This window comes from Chelmon rostratus, chromosome 21 (genome assembly GCF_017976325.1).
Source record: "Chelmon rostratus isolate fCheRos1 chromosome 21, fCheRos1.pri, whole genome shotgun sequence".
Classification (NCBI taxonomy): Eukaryota; Metazoa; Chordata; class Actinopteri; order Chaetodontiformes; family Chaetodontidae; genus Chelmon; species Chelmon rostratus.
In genome coordinates, this window is record NC_055678.1 from 6,949,439 (window position 1) to 6,969,534 (window position 20,096).

The following is a 20,096-nucleotide window of genomic DNA, read 5'->3' on the forward strand; positions in this document are numbered from 1 at the left end:
GAGAGGAAGAGGAGTGAGGGATAGAGGGAATAGTTTCCAACAGCTACGGAGCTCTGCGCAGGGCCACCTCCACTCAGAGCGAACCACACCCCGGGGGACAGGGGAGACTGTGCCCCCCAAGTGCCCGAACTCCTGTTATGGAAGGGGGAATGGACGCTGAAGAGGAGTTTTAGTCAGGTTACAGGTTGACAAGATGAAGTTCGGGAAGAGCATCTGCGTGCTCAACGTAGGGGGAACCCGGTACGCCTTCACCCGTGAGGTGATCAGGGATTTCCCTCTCCGGCGCGTCAGCCGCCTGCATGCCTGCGCAACCGAGAAAGAGGTTCTTGAACTGTGCGACGACTACGACCGGGACCGGAATGAGTTTTTCTTCGACCGCCACGCGCAGGCTTTCGTGTTCATCATGCTGTACGTGCGCTCCGGGAAACTCCGCTTTGTCCCCGGAGTGTGCGAGCTGTCCTTCTACACAGAGATGCTGTACTGGGGACTGGAGAGTGCGCACTTGGACTCTTGCTGCCAGAAACGCCTGGACGACAGGATGTCCGAGATCGGACTGGACAGCTTGTCGGAGGAGGACATCATAATGTCGGGGGATGAGCCCCAGAGTCCGGGCGAGTCGTTGGAACGGACTGCGCTCACCGGTCGCGCTAAATGGCTCGAGAAGATGCGCAAGGCGTTCGAGGAGCCCAACTCTTCGCTTGCGGCACAGCTCTTGGCTTCAGTGTCTGTGATCTTTGTGATCATTTCTATGGTCATGCTGTGTGCTAGCACCCTGCCGGACTGGGATACGGCCAAGAGAAATACTGTGGAGGAGCACAGGTAGGCCAGAGTGAAGGATCAATTAGAAGGGACCCCTTCTTGGGGATGCTGCTAAATTTTAGGCGCAATGTGTGCGCATATTCTACAAGTGAGACATGTGCTCTAAAATCTGGTGCGTAAAAGTCAGCAGTGACTTGTTGTCATGAGCCCAATCATGTCAAGGATACGCTTCTGTCATGATAAACACTTTTTAAAGACATAAATACACTCACAGACACTGGAGAAGCCCCGCTGGCGTTCAAGGCAGCGGTCAAACTCAGTGCGCACTATCCATTTATTACCCAGAGAGTTATTCAGGCATCGTCATATTCCATCTTTTTTGTGTCCTGATATGATGGTATCGTTTTTTGTTTTTGTTTTGCCATAAAAAAAGTGAAAAATCAACAGTTATTTTGAAGAAATATTTTTAAAAGTCAATAGAAAACAACATTCTATAGGGAGATTGTGTTAAGTGATTTGACGCCGCCCAAGTCAATACAGCACAGAGACGAGTTTCAGGCAGTACATTAAACAGGATCCTCACATGTCAGACAAGCTCCCAAGGAAGTCAATCAACAATCAATCCATATTATCTACAAAAAGAGTAGTTTTAATTATCACACCGGAAGCCCCTCTGCCTTCCTGAGTCTTTCACCCTCCTCCTCACAGTTCATTTGAATATCTTTATTGGCTTGGGTAGGTTTTATTTGTGTGTACATTGTACACAAGGAGGGCAAACATATCAGATAAATGCCAGATTCATAACATCCAGCGGATAATGAGTTGAAAGAAGAAGGTTTACTGATGGATTAGCGGCAGCAAACAGAAAGGCCACTTGCAGGAATCACCTTCTATTTTAAGTCGGCTGGAGCTTTTGGCTCCATTTCTCTGGACGCAAGATGAAAAAGTGCGCCCCTTTCCCTGCACATTATTATGGCCACATGCAGCCTGTCCTCTCTAAGAAGCCCGAGGCGGCCTTTCTCTATATAAGGTTATGTTCACTCAGGCTGGACATAGTTTTGGATCAGTTACAATGGTTAGGTAATCAACCAGAAGTGTGGGCTAGTTTATACTTATATAAAAGGATTTCAATTTACTTTCATACCAGTAGATGATACGATTGTCACAGCTGCTCTGTAATTTGGTTTGGTCTAATTGTACTGATGGAGTTATCTTGGGCTCCGCGGTATTTGCTTGGCCCCATTGCTTCAAATACAAGCACCACCTCACTCTAATTCAATTTGACTGCCTTTGCTGCGCTAATCAATGTGGTAATGGTGTGCTTGTTTGTGTCACACCCGCTCTTTGGAGCTTTTTCTTCCCTCCCTCTGTGCAGTTTCCCTGCTCTCCTGCGCGCCCGCCTTTGTTTGCTTGTCTCGACCCTGAATTGCGTCAGGTGTTTCCTTATTTCCCATAATAATTTATATCAGCCCCGCTCTGCTTCCTCCTCCCTCACATTGACCGGTTGTCAAACAGTATCTCATATCGTCCACATCTCTGTGTTGCTCCTCTGCCATTTCATGTCTTTCTCCTCTGTTCTCTAGGATAGTGGAGGCCGTGTGTATTGGCTGGTTTACAGCAGAGTGCATAGTGCGCTTTTTGGTGGCTAGAAACAAGTGGGACTTCCTCCGCCGGCCGCTGAACATCATCGATGTGATCGCCATCACCCCCTACTATGTCACCATGGCGATGGCCCGCGCAGGGATGCCGGGTGCCGGGCTCGGGGTTGCTGGGGTGATACTGCGGGTGCTGAGGATGATGCGAGTGTTCTGGCTCATGAAGCTGGCCAGGCACTTCCTGGGCTTGCAGACACTGGGGCTGACACTCACGCGCTGCTACAGGGAGATGGTCATGCTGATGGTGTTTGTCTGCGTCGCCATGGCGATATACAGCGCTCTGGCCCAGCTGCTGGAGCACGGCTTGGATTTGGGAGCGCAGAACCCGGATTACGCCAGCATCCCGGCCGCCGCCTGGTGGGTCATCATTTCCATGACGACGGTCGGATACGGGGATGTGTACCCTGTGACAGTTGGGGGGCGGGTGCTTGGGGGGATGTGCGTGGTGAGCGGCATCGTCCTCCTGGCGCTGCCCATCACATTCATCTACCACAGTTTCGTACAGTGCTACCATGAACTCAAACTCCGCTCTGCCAGATACGCACGCAGCCTGTCATCGGAGATACTTCAGTGAACATTTATACCAAAACAGATCTGGCCATGCCTACAACCCCGATTCCGAAAAAGCTGTGACTCGATGTAAAACGGAAATGAAAACAGAATGCAATCACTTGCAAACTAACGATAAACAGTCATACGAAACGTCCCTGAGCAAATGTAACATCCTTTATCCAATCATGTGTTCACAAAGTGGTGAACCTCGCTCCATCCTCGCTGGTGAAAGACTGAGCCTTTCCACGATGTTCCTTTCATACCCAATCATGATGCTATCACCTGTTACCAATCAACCTGTTTACCTGTGGAATGTTCCAAACAGGTGTTTTTGGAGACTTTCCCAGTCTTTTGTTGCTTCTGTCCCAACTTGTTTAAAACGTGTTGCTGCATCAAATTCAGAATAAGCCGATATTTACAAAAATCTATTAAGTCAATGAGGTGAAACATTAAATAAGTTGTCTTTGCACTGATTTCCATTGCTCATTACCACATGCTGTTTTTTTCATGTCTTATGCGGCGTCCGAACTTTCTTGAATCGAGGTTGTACATCAGACAGAAACTAAGCAAACCAGTATGCCTGCTGATGCCATTGTGAAATCAGCTTTGTACTCTGCCCTGTTTCCTGCCTGAGCTGCACCTGATTTATTTGGCCTCTTTAGCTCCTGCCTGCTGTGCTGATGATCTTTAATCATCGTCTTCAACCGGCGTGCTCAACACGGACAGAAGAATAGAAACACAGGAATAATTATCCATTAAACACACGCAGGCACAGTCAATCCAGTTTTGACGGTGGCTGCTGTTTACACTGTATTCCCATGGTTACAACACTGGCAGAGACGGCTGCTTTTTTGTAGGCTGCATTGAATTCTGTGTGTGTGTGTGTGTGTGTGTGTGTGTGTGTGTGTGTGTGTATACACTGTGTGTGTGTTTGTTTGTCTGGCCATCAGCCGTTCACTTTGTCTAAGCTTTGCACCCAGATGGTACAAGTTACACAAGATTGATGTGTGACCTAGATGCATTCTGTTAAACCTGTGAAACATAGAAAAGGAGTGAACAAGTGGGTGCAAAGTGATGGCGAAGGCGTACACAGAGGTCTTCGTGTGCAGGAGGGGCTGAAGCCAAGCATAATGAAATATGGAGCCAGGTCACCGAGGACTGCAAGGTGACAGACAAATAAAGGGGCGACAGATATGACGGAGCAGATGTAGCGTGAAGTGGAGGACAAAAGATTATGGGAAAAAAATGCTAGCGATGGCAGAACGTGGAGCAAGCATGAGCACAAAGATGAATAGACGGAGTGAGTATTGCTTCTCCATTTGCGAGTGAATGTAAGGCATTTTATGTTTCTGCGTCTCCAAGGCAACCTCATCCTCCAGCATGTCAATCATAATGGTTGATGTGTGTGCACACACAAAAAAAAGCCACGTCCACACACTCCTCCTGGATGGCGCGCAGCATTTTTGTTCTGTGATTATTTGTAAGATGATATGACAGGATTAGTTGAAATTCCTAAAAAGAAAGAAAAAGATTAAAAAAAAAAGAGGGAAAAAAGAGCACCAGAGGAGGTCACAGATGACGGTTCTGACATTCATGCATGATTCAAACATGTCTGCCTTGTCCACAGTTTGCCAAGATGATATGATTTGTTGAAGAGACACATGATCCAAACAAACAAGTCAACACCTCTCCCACACAACAGTCTTTCTCTGCATCTCCTCTCCTCTTCCTCCTGTTGCCATCAACCAACCTCTTTTTACACGCACACACACATGCACGCGCACACACACACACACACATCAATCTCTATTCCGTTGCAAAGGAAATTAAACAATCTGTCTGTTCACTATCTGTCTGTCCTTCAATTTAAAGTCTCCATTTGTTATTTCCTCATAAACCTTGCAGCCTTGTATGGGTGTAGTATTGTCGGCAGTGCATATCTCAGTGGCCTTGTTGCTGTGTTATCAATGTGCTATTTAAGTAGTGTAAAAGTCACAAAAATGAAAGATGATGTTTTATCACCTTCCCTACGGCTCATAATTTTCAGCTGATGTGGCATAGCTTATAGCCCTGTGAATTTTGGCCAGGCCTGATTGAAACCATCAATTAAAACTTTTTCGTCAATGGACTATGGAATTGTAATTAATGTGATCAATGTATTAGTTTTTTGTAATAAAATTACTCAGAGCAAAATGTCTTTGAATGTGCAATTGCTTATAACAAATGAAATGTGGCAAAATAGATCTCAGGTTTTCACTTACTCCTGACCTGAGACAAACTAATGAATGCACACAGTTTGAACTAGTGAAGTGATAAATGGATGGCAGATGGAGCTTGATAAGTCTTGATTTACACCTCTGAGCATCCTGCATGCAATGGAACATAATGTTCATGGTGAGGAACACCTGAGCCCGCTGGCAGGGGCATTCACTGCACTCATCAGATTCACACTGTCGTGAACACTGTGCCAGGCTCTAGTTCCCAAATTGCTGCCGCACTGTTCTCACCTTTCAAATCTTTCACACATGCATGTTGCACATCTGTCAGTGAGCAAGGTAACAATTCAAGGGAAAAACTACCATAAAGTGTCTCAGTGAGGTGTTTCCCAGAACAGCGTCAGTTCTTGCCATGGATTCTCCGAAACTCTACTGAAGGGATGATTGTTCTTAAAGATATTCCCTCATTTAGCGTATTGATGATGGTGTAGGACTGCACTGTCGAACACATCTCTCCAAAATCTCTAATTGATGTTCAGCTGGGTCACACTATTCAGCATGTGTGAATGCTTTATTGTTGCTATAAACTAAGTTAGAAACCAAAAGGACTTATCAGTCCACCTGCCATGCTGTGTCCTATACTTAAGCGCAGCAGTGCTTCGAGCTAAATGCTAATATAAGCATGCTAATGTGCTCACAATACCAATGCTAACATGCTGATGTTTAGCAGGTATAATGTTTACCATTGTCATTGTCTTAGTTGGGTGTGTTAACATGCTAACATTCGCGAAGGGTGATGGGAACGAGATTTGTTCTGCAGGAATTTGGTCAGAAACCAACATATTGGACAAGAGTAAATTTTGATCTGCTGGTCGCCCTAGAAGAAAAGTTGGGATATCACCATAGTCATAAGGATTTATCCTCTGGTATCCATAAATATTTGTACCAAATTTAATGGAAGTCCATCACAATTGCTGCAGAGGTATTTCAGTCTGGAGTAAAGTGGTGGACCATCATTACCATTCAACGCCATTGGCATGGTTGAAAATTTTGTTATTTACTTGTTTTTCAGCAAGAAAGAACATATGAGGATGTAACTTCCACTGGGGATGGGGGGATTTACAAAATCCTGTTTTATTGACTGACTTCCTGATTGATTGAGCTTTTTGAGGCTGTGTAAGCCTGAGTGGGAAGACCTGCAGACAGTATTCAGGGCTTAAAAATACCTCTACCTCCACTGCATGTTTGCAAAAATCCTCTACTCATATTTTAATTTAACACTGGCAACCTGTGTTTATAATATTGTCCTAAAAAGATCCTGAAGTTGAACATCAGCCAACATTATTATGCACATTATCCATCATATTCTTATATTACTATATTAAATAGGTGGGCTCTGTTATCTCTATGATTTTAAAGCTTTATGATCAGTAAACTAAGCAGCGAATATTGCCATACACTTTTTTTACAGCGAAACTTTAATTTTACACAGGCAGTGTTGAGCCAGCCGACTGCGACGTCACTTTGCCTCGACGGCCGGAACCGGAAGACCCTTAACCGTGTGATTTTGTTGTGGGTGACACTTTTCCCCGTCCTTCAACAGTAAAAATGTACTACAAATTCAGCGGGATTACCCAGAAACTGACGGGATCTGCTCCTACGGCCGCTTACAACCCTCAGGTGAGACTGGGATGCGGTGTGTCGGTGAGAGACCGATCCGGTAACCGCCCAGGATGACCTTCATGTTGGATAAGGAACCATTATAGCTTGTGCTGTAGCTACCAGGGCTTTGCTTGAAGATATTGAAAGGTCTTCCGTGCAGTTTACAGTCCACCACTGTGTGTCTCAACTCCCAAACGTGGTGTTGTTTTCCTGGTTTCTCTGTTGGCAAATAGCGGTTATCAAAGGTAGTTTCTTGTCTTATTACACGGTAGTTCGACGTTACAGCTAACTTCGCAGAAAGCCATCTGTAGTTTTCATACAGTCATCTAACGTTTTGGAGACTTTCAGACAAACCGTAAAGAAGCAGTGGCCTTTCTTCCTTTCTTTCTTTGAAAATGTAATTCCCTTTTTTCATCACTGCCTTATCTCGGAACCTTTATTTAACCTTTATTCTGAAAGGTTATTTCCGATGTGTTGATCTGGCCTTCATGTGACTTGTATGTACTTGTACATACAGGTCTACTTGTATTTACTCAAATATTTCCCTTTCATTCTTCTTTATACTTCCACTCCACTAAATTTCATTTGGTAAAACTTTATTTTTATGTTTATTTCACACTACAGAGTAAGGTTTTACATTCAAGATGAGCAGTGTAGAAAATGTGTAGATTCATGGAATTAAACTACTGTAGTATATATATCAGATAGTTAACTAGAGTAGTTAATTAGTTTGGCACACTCCATACTGGGTTAACTGTACCAAGGACCGATTGGGCATCAGTGCTATATTGCCCCATGCTGGCGCAGTTTTTAACCCAATGTTTTTTACTGTGTAGATATAGATATAACAAAAAACTAAAAAGAAATCAGTTCTCAGAAACAAGAAAATGGGGAAAGTAATACTTAAAATAAGTAAAATTATCTGCTGACAGAACAGGAAAGTTTCACTTATCAAGATTTTTAAAACAATTCTAATCTCAAACAATCCACAGCTCTCTTAAAAGTAGTGCAGCCAGACTAGAAACAAGTACATTTATCTGGATAGAAAGAAGTTTTGTCCTTATAAGCGAGTGTCAGTGTAGATCAAACAGCTTTATAATTCTAGAAGTTTTTGTTTCAAGCTTTAAGTTACTCAGAACCTGTAATAAAGTGTCAGTAAGAAGTAGTAGTATCTTATCAAGACAATTAAGGACAAAGAAAGCTTAAAGCAAGTGAAATGCTTGGACATAAAAACTGCCTGATTAAAAGATATAAGAGAAGCATATATTGCCTTGATTTAAGGTATTTCATCTTAGATTTTGCTTTCTGCAGTGTATTTATTAAGGAAGTCTCATTGAGATAAACCTAAGAACAAATTCCATGTCTACAACATCACAACAAGACTGTTCAGACATGTAAAGCAGTGGTTGTGTTGCGGTTTTCAATGTTAAAATGGTGCTTGAACATAAATGCATCAGAAATAATAGGCCAACAGAATAATTAAGAATAATATAAATGGAAATTGAGCATGTTGAGTATGTTTACTTTTACGTTACTTTTTTCTTTTTGACATTACCTACATGTTTTTACTTAAGTACATTTTTGAATGCAGTAGTCGTACTTTTTAAAGAGTATGTGACACTATAGTATCGCTACATTAGACACAGTAGATGAAATACTGAAAATTGTTACAGCCTCAGGCTGCTTCAGACTTCAGAGACCTGATGATGGAGAGAGTACCATGGAATGAAGAGAGATGACCACACTGTGCACTTTTAATCCAATCAATTCCTTTCTTAAGATGCCAAATGTTCACACAGGCAAATGTCGGCTTGTGGGCCAAATCCAACCCTCCATCAAAAAGTTTGGTCCACCGAGGAAACCTGCTGTTTTTTCTTTCATTGTTTTTAGCAAAACTTTTACAAGATATTCCATAAATTTCCCATAGATATAACGATGTAAATGCAAGATTCATCCCTCATAACATTTTATATTGCAGGCTGCCTGCACAGCCCAGAGTGCTGAAATGAAGCAGTAACTTTATCAGACCAATAGCACATAAATAATATATCAGTATATTTTACCAGAACAGATTAAAAAAAAAATACAGTACTTTTATTCAACCTTCCATGGAGCAGGCCACTGTTTATAGTGTGTGGATAATCTGCATCTCTAGTCCTGTTGTCAGAATAAGCACTCACACTTTAGACTAACTTTGTTATAAAATGAGTATTACCCTCAGTGGGAATGGGTCCAGTAAATCCAGTTCTGAATCCCTTGTTGAATCTTTTAGGGTAGTTTGTTTGGCGAGGAAGGAAGACATGTTACAAGTTCTGTAATTCAACGCGATAGACGGTAGGTAAATATTTATGTGAGGGATTTGTCGCCCGCCTGCAGTTGTGAGCACCCTCCCTCAAATATTCCAAGTTTGTTACTCTTAAATGCTTAAAGTCAAGACGTGGAACATAAAGGCCCGCTTTTCCATCATGCCTGTAAGTGAACAAGGCTGAAAAATAAAAGCCTATGGCTGAACCTAATTGCTGACACTTGATATAAGGTAATAGAAAATCTCACCTTTCCCAACAGTTGTTGACAGTTTCTTTTTATAGCAGCAAATATATTATTATGGCAACTGCAGCTTCCACCACTTATTCAGCAGTTAACACCTCTAAAGCTGGTCATGTGACCTCATCTCAATCTGTCCTTCCAGGATCTGTACCAGCTCACACTTGACAGATAACAACAAGTCACACCATCAGGAAATATAGTTTCCACTTTACACTTGGTAAGGGTGAGGGGAAACCCCACCAGACACCTGAAGGCAGCATTTTTATTCCCTCTCCTTTGCATTTGAATTATTATTCCTCGGCATCTTGCCCACCTGTAATCTGCCCTATAGGAGAAGATACAAAAATGAATGATGAATCGTCTCTGCATTTCAGGCATAATGCACAAAGATGAGCTACTGCTATCACTTTTAGTCAAGCCTTCTCTTAAATGGCAAGTAAAAATAATCTGCTGTCAGTGCCTCTGCAGCTTCATGTGTCAGATTTAATTTCCCCGCTCCCACACTCTCTGCCTCCACACACTCTAACAAGGTAATGGGTCTCCCAGTAATTTTCAGACCCAAGGTGGGTGAGAAGCTTCTTCCAAGTGAGATGATATTAAGTAGGCACACTTGTACTTCATGAACACCACAGTGTACCTCTGCTTCATATACTTACAATATTAACTGTCTGAAAAGAAGAACAATGGCACGAACGTTAGTGATAATTTCCCTGGACTCATACGGCTAAATAGTCACGGTACAGCTTGTGAGATGAGCTGGATCAAGCACTCATGTAGTCACTTGTATTTCTGCATCAGTGTTGAGCTCAGATGTTTGTTCCACCTAATATAGACACATTTGAAAAAAATTGGTTCTCCCTGAGTTTTTTCTGTTAAATGTTCCTGTCAAAAATCCAAATTTAGGAAAAAGGTTTTCTCTGATCTCGACAACCTTGTCACCTCTGGTTTTCAAACGGTGGTTCCTGAAGAATCGTTGTGAAGCTCAGTGACAGAGGCTCCGGCCGTCGCCATCTTGGCGGTGCCTGACTCCTGGCTGATCCAGCTAGCTGTCCCTCCAAGCGGCCTTGCCCATAGTTATACATAACCTTAAGACTTATTATAATTTAAACAAGTGATTTACATAAACGTTCACCTCCTGTACAGTTGTCGTGAGTCGGTGAAATTAGACTGTAAACATGTTTATTTCTGCCGTAAATTTGGACATTTTAATATAGGGGTCTATGGGGAGTGACTCACTTTTGGAGCCAGCCTCAAGTGGCCATTCGGGGAACTGCCGTTTATGGCACGTGCGCGATGGCTTAATTTTTCAGCCCTGGAGGTTGCCTCTTGATTTAACTTTAACAATTTTGTCTGTTTCCGAGTGTTTTCTCACTTTTAGACTAGTCGACTACTCTGTGTTTAAACTTCTGTTTAAACATCAGGGAAATTAGTCGATGGGAACGTCTAGTAAGCAGTTGCAGTGACACACAGTTCATGGAGGCAGTTAAGATACTTAAAAAAAAAAATAACCCGTCAGATGTCCATCGTGAATAAATCCACTTAAATCATTCAGTAATCAATCATCAGTCAGGACTCACACTTTTAAGATTTCTTCATTTTCAGAGTAATCCAGTAATAGTTGTTAATATGTCCATGGACATTCTACTAGAACTCCTAATAGCTAATTAATGGTGGCAGTTTGGAAAAATGTAAATGAATACAGGCTAAAAAGGCAGGGTTCAAGTTGTAGCCTACAGCTAGCTAACGATATACGTCCTGTTTGCTTTATAGCAACTGTAGTTCCAAAATTAAGGGTGATTATCCCTCAAAATTAAGACAGCTAACAATAAGAGGAGTGACAAAATCCATTGTTGTTAACTTTGTTCATCTTGCATTATCAGCGTATACGACAGCACAGAATGTCCTAGAACACTGACTATCTCCTCTATCCAGTCATGGACAGATATTTGCCAATTAGCCAATCTCTCACACATGCTCTGGACCCATCCCCAATTATCTGAGTACTGGACTAAAATATTTGAAACACTGTAAAATGCTTGGCATTCGCTGTGATGATCATTTTCATCATTTCAACAAAAGTTGATGGCGGGTTGGCCCATTGTTACGAAACCGAATCATGTTTCACCCCTTAAATTAGAGGACTGGATCAAGGAGGGACTGAACTGTATTAGGCTGGAGAAAATAAGTCTACTAAGGTCTCCGTGAAAGCTTTTTTTCACAACCTGGAAGACCTTTCTGGATCTCATGAAATCCAGCTGAGATGTCGTCCATGGAAACTGTTTGTTTCGGGCACTTTCAAAAAATGCTTGGCAGGTGATTGGACGAGCCGTCTTTCTATCACCATCTATCGTGGACGAACTTCAGCCAATCAGATCAATGAACTGCATGTGAAGCACTCACTTGGTGCATGTGATTTCTTTGTTGTAAAGCATGTTGAGCTGCAATTCTGTATGAAAGGTGCTATACAAATAAAGTTTATTGTTATGATTATTATATTGCGTGATGTAGCAGAGGAGCGCTAACCTTGTCATTGCATTCAAGGCTAGGCAACTTTATTTACATAGCACATTTCATTCATAGGGTATTCAAAGTAGCAAAATCACTGACAAAGCAGAGGGATATGGAGTCACCTTTTGTTATTACTGACTTAGATCTGGAAATATGAGAAATCAAGGAGCGAAACCTAGTCCACACATGCAAAATGAAATTACATTGGTGGGATGTCTAAGTTTGAATCTGACCCAGTCATCCTAGTGGTTATTTTGCAGATACACCAGGTGACCCCCGCCCACAGAAAGAACAGATCTCATGACTCAGTCCCTTTCAAAAACCCATAATTCCCATCACTGAATTGTGCCTTATTGTGACCAGTTGCTTGTTTTTGTCCAGGGGTTGAGGCCTGGTGTGCCAGCAGAGCCCCCGACCATGACGTTTGCCTCACCCACCAAGCTGGTGTCAGAGGCCGGGCCCGCGGTGGAGTACATGGGAGCAAACAGGGTTCCTGAGCTCCAGAAATATTTCCAGGTAATGAAGAACACTGACTGAAACGGGTGTCAGTCTTAGTCACGACAACAAGACTTTCCCTGGAGATCTATTAGTTTTGGGTGATGACTGGTATTTATTTCAGTCTGTTCTTAATGACCTCCTGCTTCCACCCGCAGTATTCATCACACAAAAGGCACTGAGGGAAATAATAAGAGACCCTGACTTTGGGCAGAGCAATCAATCACACAAATGAAAATCACAGAATTGGCGGCTGCAATTTTCTAATTTGAATAACTGTTTCTTTTATTAAAGCCAAGGTCTTTCAGACAGACAGACAGACAGACAGACAGATGTGTAGAAACACTGGCCTTCCAATGAAAATTGCACACTGGAAACAACCTTTTTTTCTTATAATTAAACTGTCAGTTTAGCGTTTCCAATCAAAGTGTTCAGGGAGACTTTGCATCATTTTGATGATGTTTATGAAGGAATGTTTTTTGTTTTTTTTTCAATCACAATACTGAAGAAAATGAGATTTAAAAACATGCAGTGCTGGTTCAGAACTGGGATGGATAAATAGCTACAGGAACACGGTGTCCTGACCCAAATAATTCAAAATGCTCAGGCCTGTCTTACACAGCAAATTGATGAGAAGACTCTGTACGCTCCGATACAGCTTCATTGTATTTTTCATGTTTTCCTTCATTTCCTCTTCAACCCTCCTCTGCCCCTCCTGTTTCTCTCCTCTCAGACATCAGACGGCGTCCCCGTTCATCTGAAGCGCGGCGTTCCCGACAGGCTACTGTACCGCACCACCATGGCTCTCACCGTAGGAGGCGCTCTCTACTGCATGGTGGCTCTTTACATCGCAGCCCAGCCCACCAACAAGTGACCAGCACAAAACCCGGGATCTCTCTACAACACCTCGGACACATCGCTGCTGTAATTCATGGACCCAACATTCCCAATCTCCATCTGCCCTCGATACACCACCTCCTGGGACTCTTAGAGGAGAATTAATGGCTGTCAGAACACCACACCAATCATAACAGAAATATTGTCTATCTTCTTTGTCAAAAAGATGTCTAAGTTAATAAATTTTAAGGGGAAACAAATGTTAAAAGATGCTCTGAGTTGAAGTCTTTTTCCTCAACTTTCTATTTATATGTCACTGAAATAGCACTCGCTGTAGCAGCCGACAGATGCACGGGCGCCATGTATGAAACCGTCTATAAGGCGGAAAGCGACGTCGTCTCTCTCAGCTGCTGCAAACGCCGAAATAGAAGCGGAGATGTACAGATTTTTTTTTCTGCTCACAGGCTCGAGCATGTGTGTGCGAGAGAGAGAGCAGGCATGATGGAGACACCCCGTCTGGAACATAGCTGCTGCTCACTTGGCTTAAGTACTGTCTCATACAGTATTTATATGTGTGGGCCCTGGTGTGATGTCAGATGCTTCGCGCCGAGTTCGGAGGGAGGTTGTTTCAGACAGACATGTTGGCAGTCCCACATTGAGCTTCTGACACGCTGATGATGATGATGATTTTCTCTCTTTTTCCAGTAGTATTAAAATGAAAAATATACGTAAAGTGCCAAAAAGTAGTGATGGTCCATTTCAAGTATATGATATCTTAACCTAGAATAGTGCAACATAATCTATTTGTTGCTTATATTTTGCAGTATTAATTGTTATCTGCAAAGTAACTAGTAACTAAAATGAAGTCAAATAGATGTAGTCAAGTAAAAACTACAATATTTGCCTCAGAAATCTTGTAAAGTAGAAATATGAAATCATGGAAAATTAAAATACTTGAGTAAAGTAGAAGTTCCTCAAATTATATTTGAGTAAAAGTCTCAGTTCATTTCATTGAATTAATTTCAAGTACAAAGTATTTTAAAGAGATGTAACTATATAAATATGCTCACACTGGATTTTGCTCAAGTGTAATGTACCAAAACAGTCAATCTCTTCTATAAAACAATTATAATTACTTTAAGAGTGAAGCCAAAAAAAATAGGAAAATTATTAGCGTTTTTAAAAAACACCCTGCCTCCAGTATTCATTTTGGCCCTGAAAACCCTTATATACATATTTCAATTGTAAGAGTCACATCATATTACCTCCTTCCAACAGGAGCAGGAGTTGGTGCTCGTGGCTGCGCTGTTCCCTGTGTGATCCCGACCCTCCTCACATCTCTCCAGGCCTGGTTCTCTCTCCTTTTATGGAGTTTTGTATTCTGTTGAATATTTATGATAACAGATGTTTGTTGTCTTTAATTTTATCTGCATGAATGAATATAAAGACCAAATTAGGTTCACTATCCTCAGTTTGTTTAACTTCTTCACTAAAGCAGTCTCTGACCTGGAGATATCTAGGGAACATTGTTATTTTATTCACATTTTTCCCGGTTGTCCGTCCGTCTGTCCCATTCTTGTGAGCGTGATTTCTCAGGAACGCCTCGAGCACAAATGCTCATTTGGACTCAAGAATGAACTGATTAGATTTTGGTCAAAGGTTACCTTGACCTCACGAAACACATTTTTGACCATAACTATAAATTCATACCCTATTCATGTTAGAGTGCCACCAGATGTCTCACAGGATGAAATGATGAAGTGATGATATTTTATATCCAAAAGGTCGAAGGTCAGCTTTATTGTGAGATCATAATGTGCTTCAAAAACACTTTCCTGGGTTTACGGCTCTATCTTGGGCATCCACCTTGAACCTGATTGTACAGGTTCAAGATCTGTTTGAAACACGTTTTACAGTTTGTAGCTTATGTGCAGCAACATCCACATTTGATGCACTGTAGTCCACCACAAGCTCATTGTTTCTGCTGATACTGAGCTTCGGGTGATTGTTGTTGCACCATGTGATGAAGCTCTCCATCAGTCCTCTGTGCTCCTCTAGAAAAATACCATGTTTCTCACTGGAAATAATTCACTAGAATTATACATGTCAGCGTAGTGAGAACTTCCATTTCACAAAAAAATACACTTAATACCTTCTATTAAATTCCATCAAAGTCTGCACTATATATAATATGTGAGTCTGGACAGACATGGACTGTAACTCAACTAGTGGAGGAATACAACCACGAGGCGGCAAGTCTAGTTTTTTTCAAGGATTATATGCAATTGAAAGGCGATTAAAACATGCAAAGCCATTATCACCACTTATAGCACAGTAGGCTGCATAGTGCCTTAACCACACAGCGAGATGACCTTGCTCCATTGGTTTGGTGTGCATGGTATGTTGAAAACCTGCGCTTGCAGCTTCTGCGTCTTTGTGCTGATCGTGCAGCGGTGGGGCAGGGTCACATGACGCACAGCAGGTGAACAACTCAGAAGAGGTGGCCGCCGCTTAGCTAACTGATTGGCTCTGTCCTCGCAGAGAGCTCAACCACTTGTAATCATGAAGTAGCACACGTGTCGGCAGCACACAGCATGAAAATGTTGGGCGCCGGACGCTGTGGTACTTTCAGTGTTTTTAATTTGAGTCGAGTCCAGCAGGACAGGGCAATCAATGAGCTTTTTTTCTGTGGCCAGACAGTCAAGAGCATCTAGGTCAGGCCCCTGACGTCAGTAAATCTCTTGTGTATATGTTTCACTGCTGGAGTCCAGGCTAAAGGTTAAAAAAACCCTTGAAATAAAAAAAAGTGAAGATGGCTGCAGCAACAGCCAGGGAGAGCATCACCGGAGAGAATATTGAGTGTCTGCTGATTTATGTGAACTGTTCAGTCATTACCTGCAAATGATTTGCAACAGATGTTCGATATGATGACTTTATGTATGTCGCCTTGTGCCCGCCACAGTGCCACTGCTAGCATACTGACGTTGGGCAGATCATGTTTTGCATGCTCACCATGTTAGCTTAGCATGTTAACATTTGCAGATTATGACAAGGCTTTCGTTGTGTGGATAGTACGCCTCTGACATTTCCTTTCTTTAGATTTAAAGTTTTGAAATAGGCACAATGGATGCAGGAGTTTTATTTATTAACATGTGGCACCTTAATTTATCAATATGACTCAGCTCTGGACCTCCCTTTGTCATGGCATCAATAGTTGACACCCTGAGGAAAACCTCGTGATGGATAATTGATCATAGCAGCGATGAATAATTTGACCTTCTAGGGGAAATAATGAGTACAGTTAATAAATACAGTAAAGACACAATGCTTAATTTGAACAGTGTCTTACTTCAAAACATCCCATCCTGCAAAACAAGGGTGCAGGACGGCGCTTACATGCAGGTGTGGTGTGTGCTCCTGCCCAGATTATACGGCACTAATTAGCCATACAACCTGGGCAAATGAATACTCTCTAAACTAAAACCACTGAGGACATGTGCTGTGCCTCGTTGACGGAAAAGATATTTGAGTAATGGTTGACTTAACAGCAGAAGAATGAGCTATATTTACAAAGCTCATTGCTTGTTCCACAACAGTCACAAAACAGAAATCGCGCCAGGTCTTCATCTTTAATGTCCTGTCAGTAGATGTAATTGATTGTTACCATGGAAACATGGCTCAGGGACAAGGCTGGCCAACTTTTAGAGTTAACTGCCCCTTTTTTTTATTCCTGTGCAACTGTCGAGCTGGCATCAGACAAGACTGAGCATGAAAGACTGCAGATCCGTTCCCAACCGCCTTGGCTTTTGAGCCTTTATAATGAAGCAATCTTTGCTTGTGACCCTCCTGTCGCAGCTTGAACGCGTCCGTGAACTACAAGCACTTCAACAAGAGTGATGTTCTGTTCTCAGATGGTTTTGTTTAAATAGTTCGTAGAGGACAGAAGAGGCGACGGTATCTAGTATTTCACAACAAAAGAGCAGTTTTCCTCTTTGATTAGAAATCTCTTGCATGCCTCCTTTAAATTTTCATCAGATACAGAGGAGTAGTCCTCTTTCTGAAGAGGGAGTGCTGAAAGTACGTTTGAGGCAGAAATCCCAGTTAACATTTCACCTTATTGAAATCCATCCAATCATTGTGGAGACATTTCACTGAAAACCACAAATGGCAATCTGCTGATAGCGGTCACTGAAAAGTAAAGGGATCGCCAAACTCATTCATCATCTGGGGGTTACAGCATAAACGTCTCAAACATTCATGGCAATCCATCCCATAGTTGTTGAGATATTTCAGTATACATGGAAGTGTTAACCGACATCCCTAGAACCACACAGCTAGCATGGATAAAATCTCTTGACCCTTATGATATATTTTGTGACCCCTTGAAGAGTCCTGACCCACAGATTGGGAACCACCGTGTAACTAGTGATCCCCTTGAACTGAAGGTGCAAAATGGGTGTACAGAATAATGCACTGTAATTATAACTACTTGTCTCATTGATTGAGTCACTATCCTCCCACTGGAACCTTTCTTAGAGAAAGATAATCACCATATGCACATATTAACTTGCCATGAGATGCACCTAAAATGTTGTTTGGATAATAATCCTTGTACCTGCATTGCATCCAGGAATACTTCAGCATCCCCATAATTCCACCCCTCTGTCTTCCCCGTCCCTCTTGCGTCACGACAGCCCACTTGAGCGCCGATCAGCAACAATGGATCCTTTTGTTGTCGCTCGTAGGCCCGACAGAAGAGACACGAGAGCTCTGCAATAACATGTTTCCCACTCAATAACACAGCACTCCAACTGTTAATGAAGCCAGCACCGGGGGGCGCGTGAACACAGGGAAGTGGGGGAAAAGGAGAGGCAAAACACAGGAAGTGAGTGGGGTGCGAGGAGGGGGGGGGGGGTGAGAGCGTGAGAAGAGGGTTGTTATGTGGAGGATGGGTGTGACATATTGGAAGAAAATTGAAAATTGAATCCCTCTTCACAGCTACTCTCGTTCTCCTCAGCAGAACCAGATGTGTGCATGAGGAAGATGTTTCGCTCTGAGGCTCTCATAGTGAAGAATCGTTTATGTCAGGCATCTCAAACCGGTTCCATAAAGGGCCGCGTGGCTGCAGGTTTTCATTCCAACCCAGGAGGAGCACATCAGGCCAACCAATCAACATCAAGGGATCACTTATTTGTCAGCTGAAGACTGAGATCAGCTGATTAATTGATTCCAGCCTGGTGTGCTCCTGGAAAACTTGCAGCCACGCGGCCCTTTATGGAACCGGTTTGAGATGCCTGGTTTATGTGGTGACTATTCAATTATTATTGAATACTGATGAAAACTGGTGAAGTTCATGTGTTGCTTTCAGCCCTTTTACTCGTGTCCTGGGTCAGATTTATGTCGTCTGTGTGTCTTAATTGATAAAACCTCTGAGGAACCAAAATACTTCAAGTTACACGCTTACTGACTTCAAAAATAATTACCTCAGCTAAAGTAAAATTATATTAACTTAACATTTAAAACAGAAAAAGGTCAGGTTTACCACTTCCCCTAATAGTACACTGAGATGCAAATATTTATTGTTTCTCCTTTAATTTTAAAGCCACATTAACTGATTTTTGGCCACTAGGGGGCAGACTAGACTGCGAGACGATGGAGAATAGGTGTGTCTTACCAGGAGAGAATATTTAAGGAGGTCAAAGGCAGAAAATTCTACACATTAAGGATTGTTTGGTGCAATTTTAACAAGAACAGAAAAAGGTAAATGACCAAAATCACCAAAAACTCCGGATGAGCATTGAATGTTGAGTCTCAGGTCTGCCATTTGTATTCTGTCCACATCTTTATATTTTAAGGTATCTGTTTAATGGCTGTCGCAGTAATGATTTATTCTGAGGGACTAGAGTGCCTCCTCATCACATTTGGATGACAGAGTTAGTAAAAGTTGCTCCAAATGAAAGAATGTCATAAAGAATCAGTAGCAAGACAAAATGATGTCCTCCAGTGAGTCATAAATGCACAAGGGAAAGGGAAGATGATATTGATTTCTATGTGGGAACTAAGATTTAGTTTTTCTCTTGGTGTTTTATTAATTGCTGTTTTCTTTTTCTCTTTAGTTTTTAGGAAAGCCACTTTTTTGGTGTCTAAGTAATACACTAGTTAGATGTTTTACCTAATGATGCTTGATGAAAAGTCAGACGATCACCAAAGCGATTACAATTCACCTTCTGGGGACCTTGAACGTCAGACAAATTATATTTCAGTCAAACAGGTGGACCAACCGACCGACATTGCGTTCAACCACCACCCTGGCTTCTGAAGTTGTTCTGGCTAATGTGTTTGCAAATGATCTTCACACCAAGCAGACCTGGGGCAACACAAGCACTGTGTTTCTGGCTACGAGATGAATCTAACTCACTGCTTTTCGCTGTGGTTTGGAGTCCACCAGCTCCTGAGAAGCATATCTGCCCTGTTGTCTTGCCACGTGATTGACTTCCTTCACTTGTTAGCTTTGTCAGTGTGCCGTTTGGTGCAGGGCTGGTAGTGTACAGGGGTCAATCAGAGCGCTGAAAGTAGCTGCCGGCTGCAGCTGGAAACCCAGTTAATGAGAGCTGTGAGACTGAGCTTATTATTATTATTATTTATTGAAGTTGAAGTTTATTTTGCAGGCTGTAAAAGCTGCAGATATGGGTGTTTATTCTCTGTGCCCTCAGCAGCATGAGTTATGTTTTTTCGCATTGCGTTCATTCGATTCAGTGCTACCCTTAAAAAATATTGATTAAGGCAGTTTTCATATTGGGTGAGAGCAGAGGATGCATCTTAATTCACAGTATACAACTCTTGTTTGTTTGTCTCTGCTCAGAAG

At 42.3% G+C, this 20,096-nt stretch overlaps 2 protein-coding genes across 2 annotated transcripts; both read left to right on the top strand.

Moving 5' to 3' along the window:
* Window positions 1-88: 88 nt before the first annotated feature.
* Window positions 89-3,146, top strand: kcng3 (potassium voltage-gated channel, subfamily G, member 3). The gene is made up of 2 exons (XM_041963294.1): window positions 89-819; window positions 2,343-3,146. The coding sequence occupies exons 1-2, from the start codon at window positions 194-196 to the stop codon at window positions 2,986-2,988; spliced, it is 1,272 nt and encodes a 423-aa protein (XP_041819228.1). The 5' UTR covers window positions 89-193; the 3' UTR covers window positions 2,989-3,146.
* A 3,575-nt stretch (window positions 3,147-6,721) lies between these two features.
* Window positions 6,722-13,491, top strand: LOC121624832 (cytochrome c oxidase subunit 7A-related protein, mitochondrial). The gene is made up of 3 exons (XM_041962756.1): window positions 6,722-6,862; window positions 12,281-12,415; window positions 13,128-13,491. Exons 1-3 carry the CDS (start codon window positions 6,791-6,793, stop codon window positions 13,266-13,268), a joined length of 348 nt encoding a protein of 115 aa, XP_041818690.1. The 5' UTR covers window positions 6,722-6,790; the 3' UTR covers window positions 13,269-13,491.
* The last annotated feature ends 6,605 nt before the right edge of the window (window positions 13,492-20,096 follow it).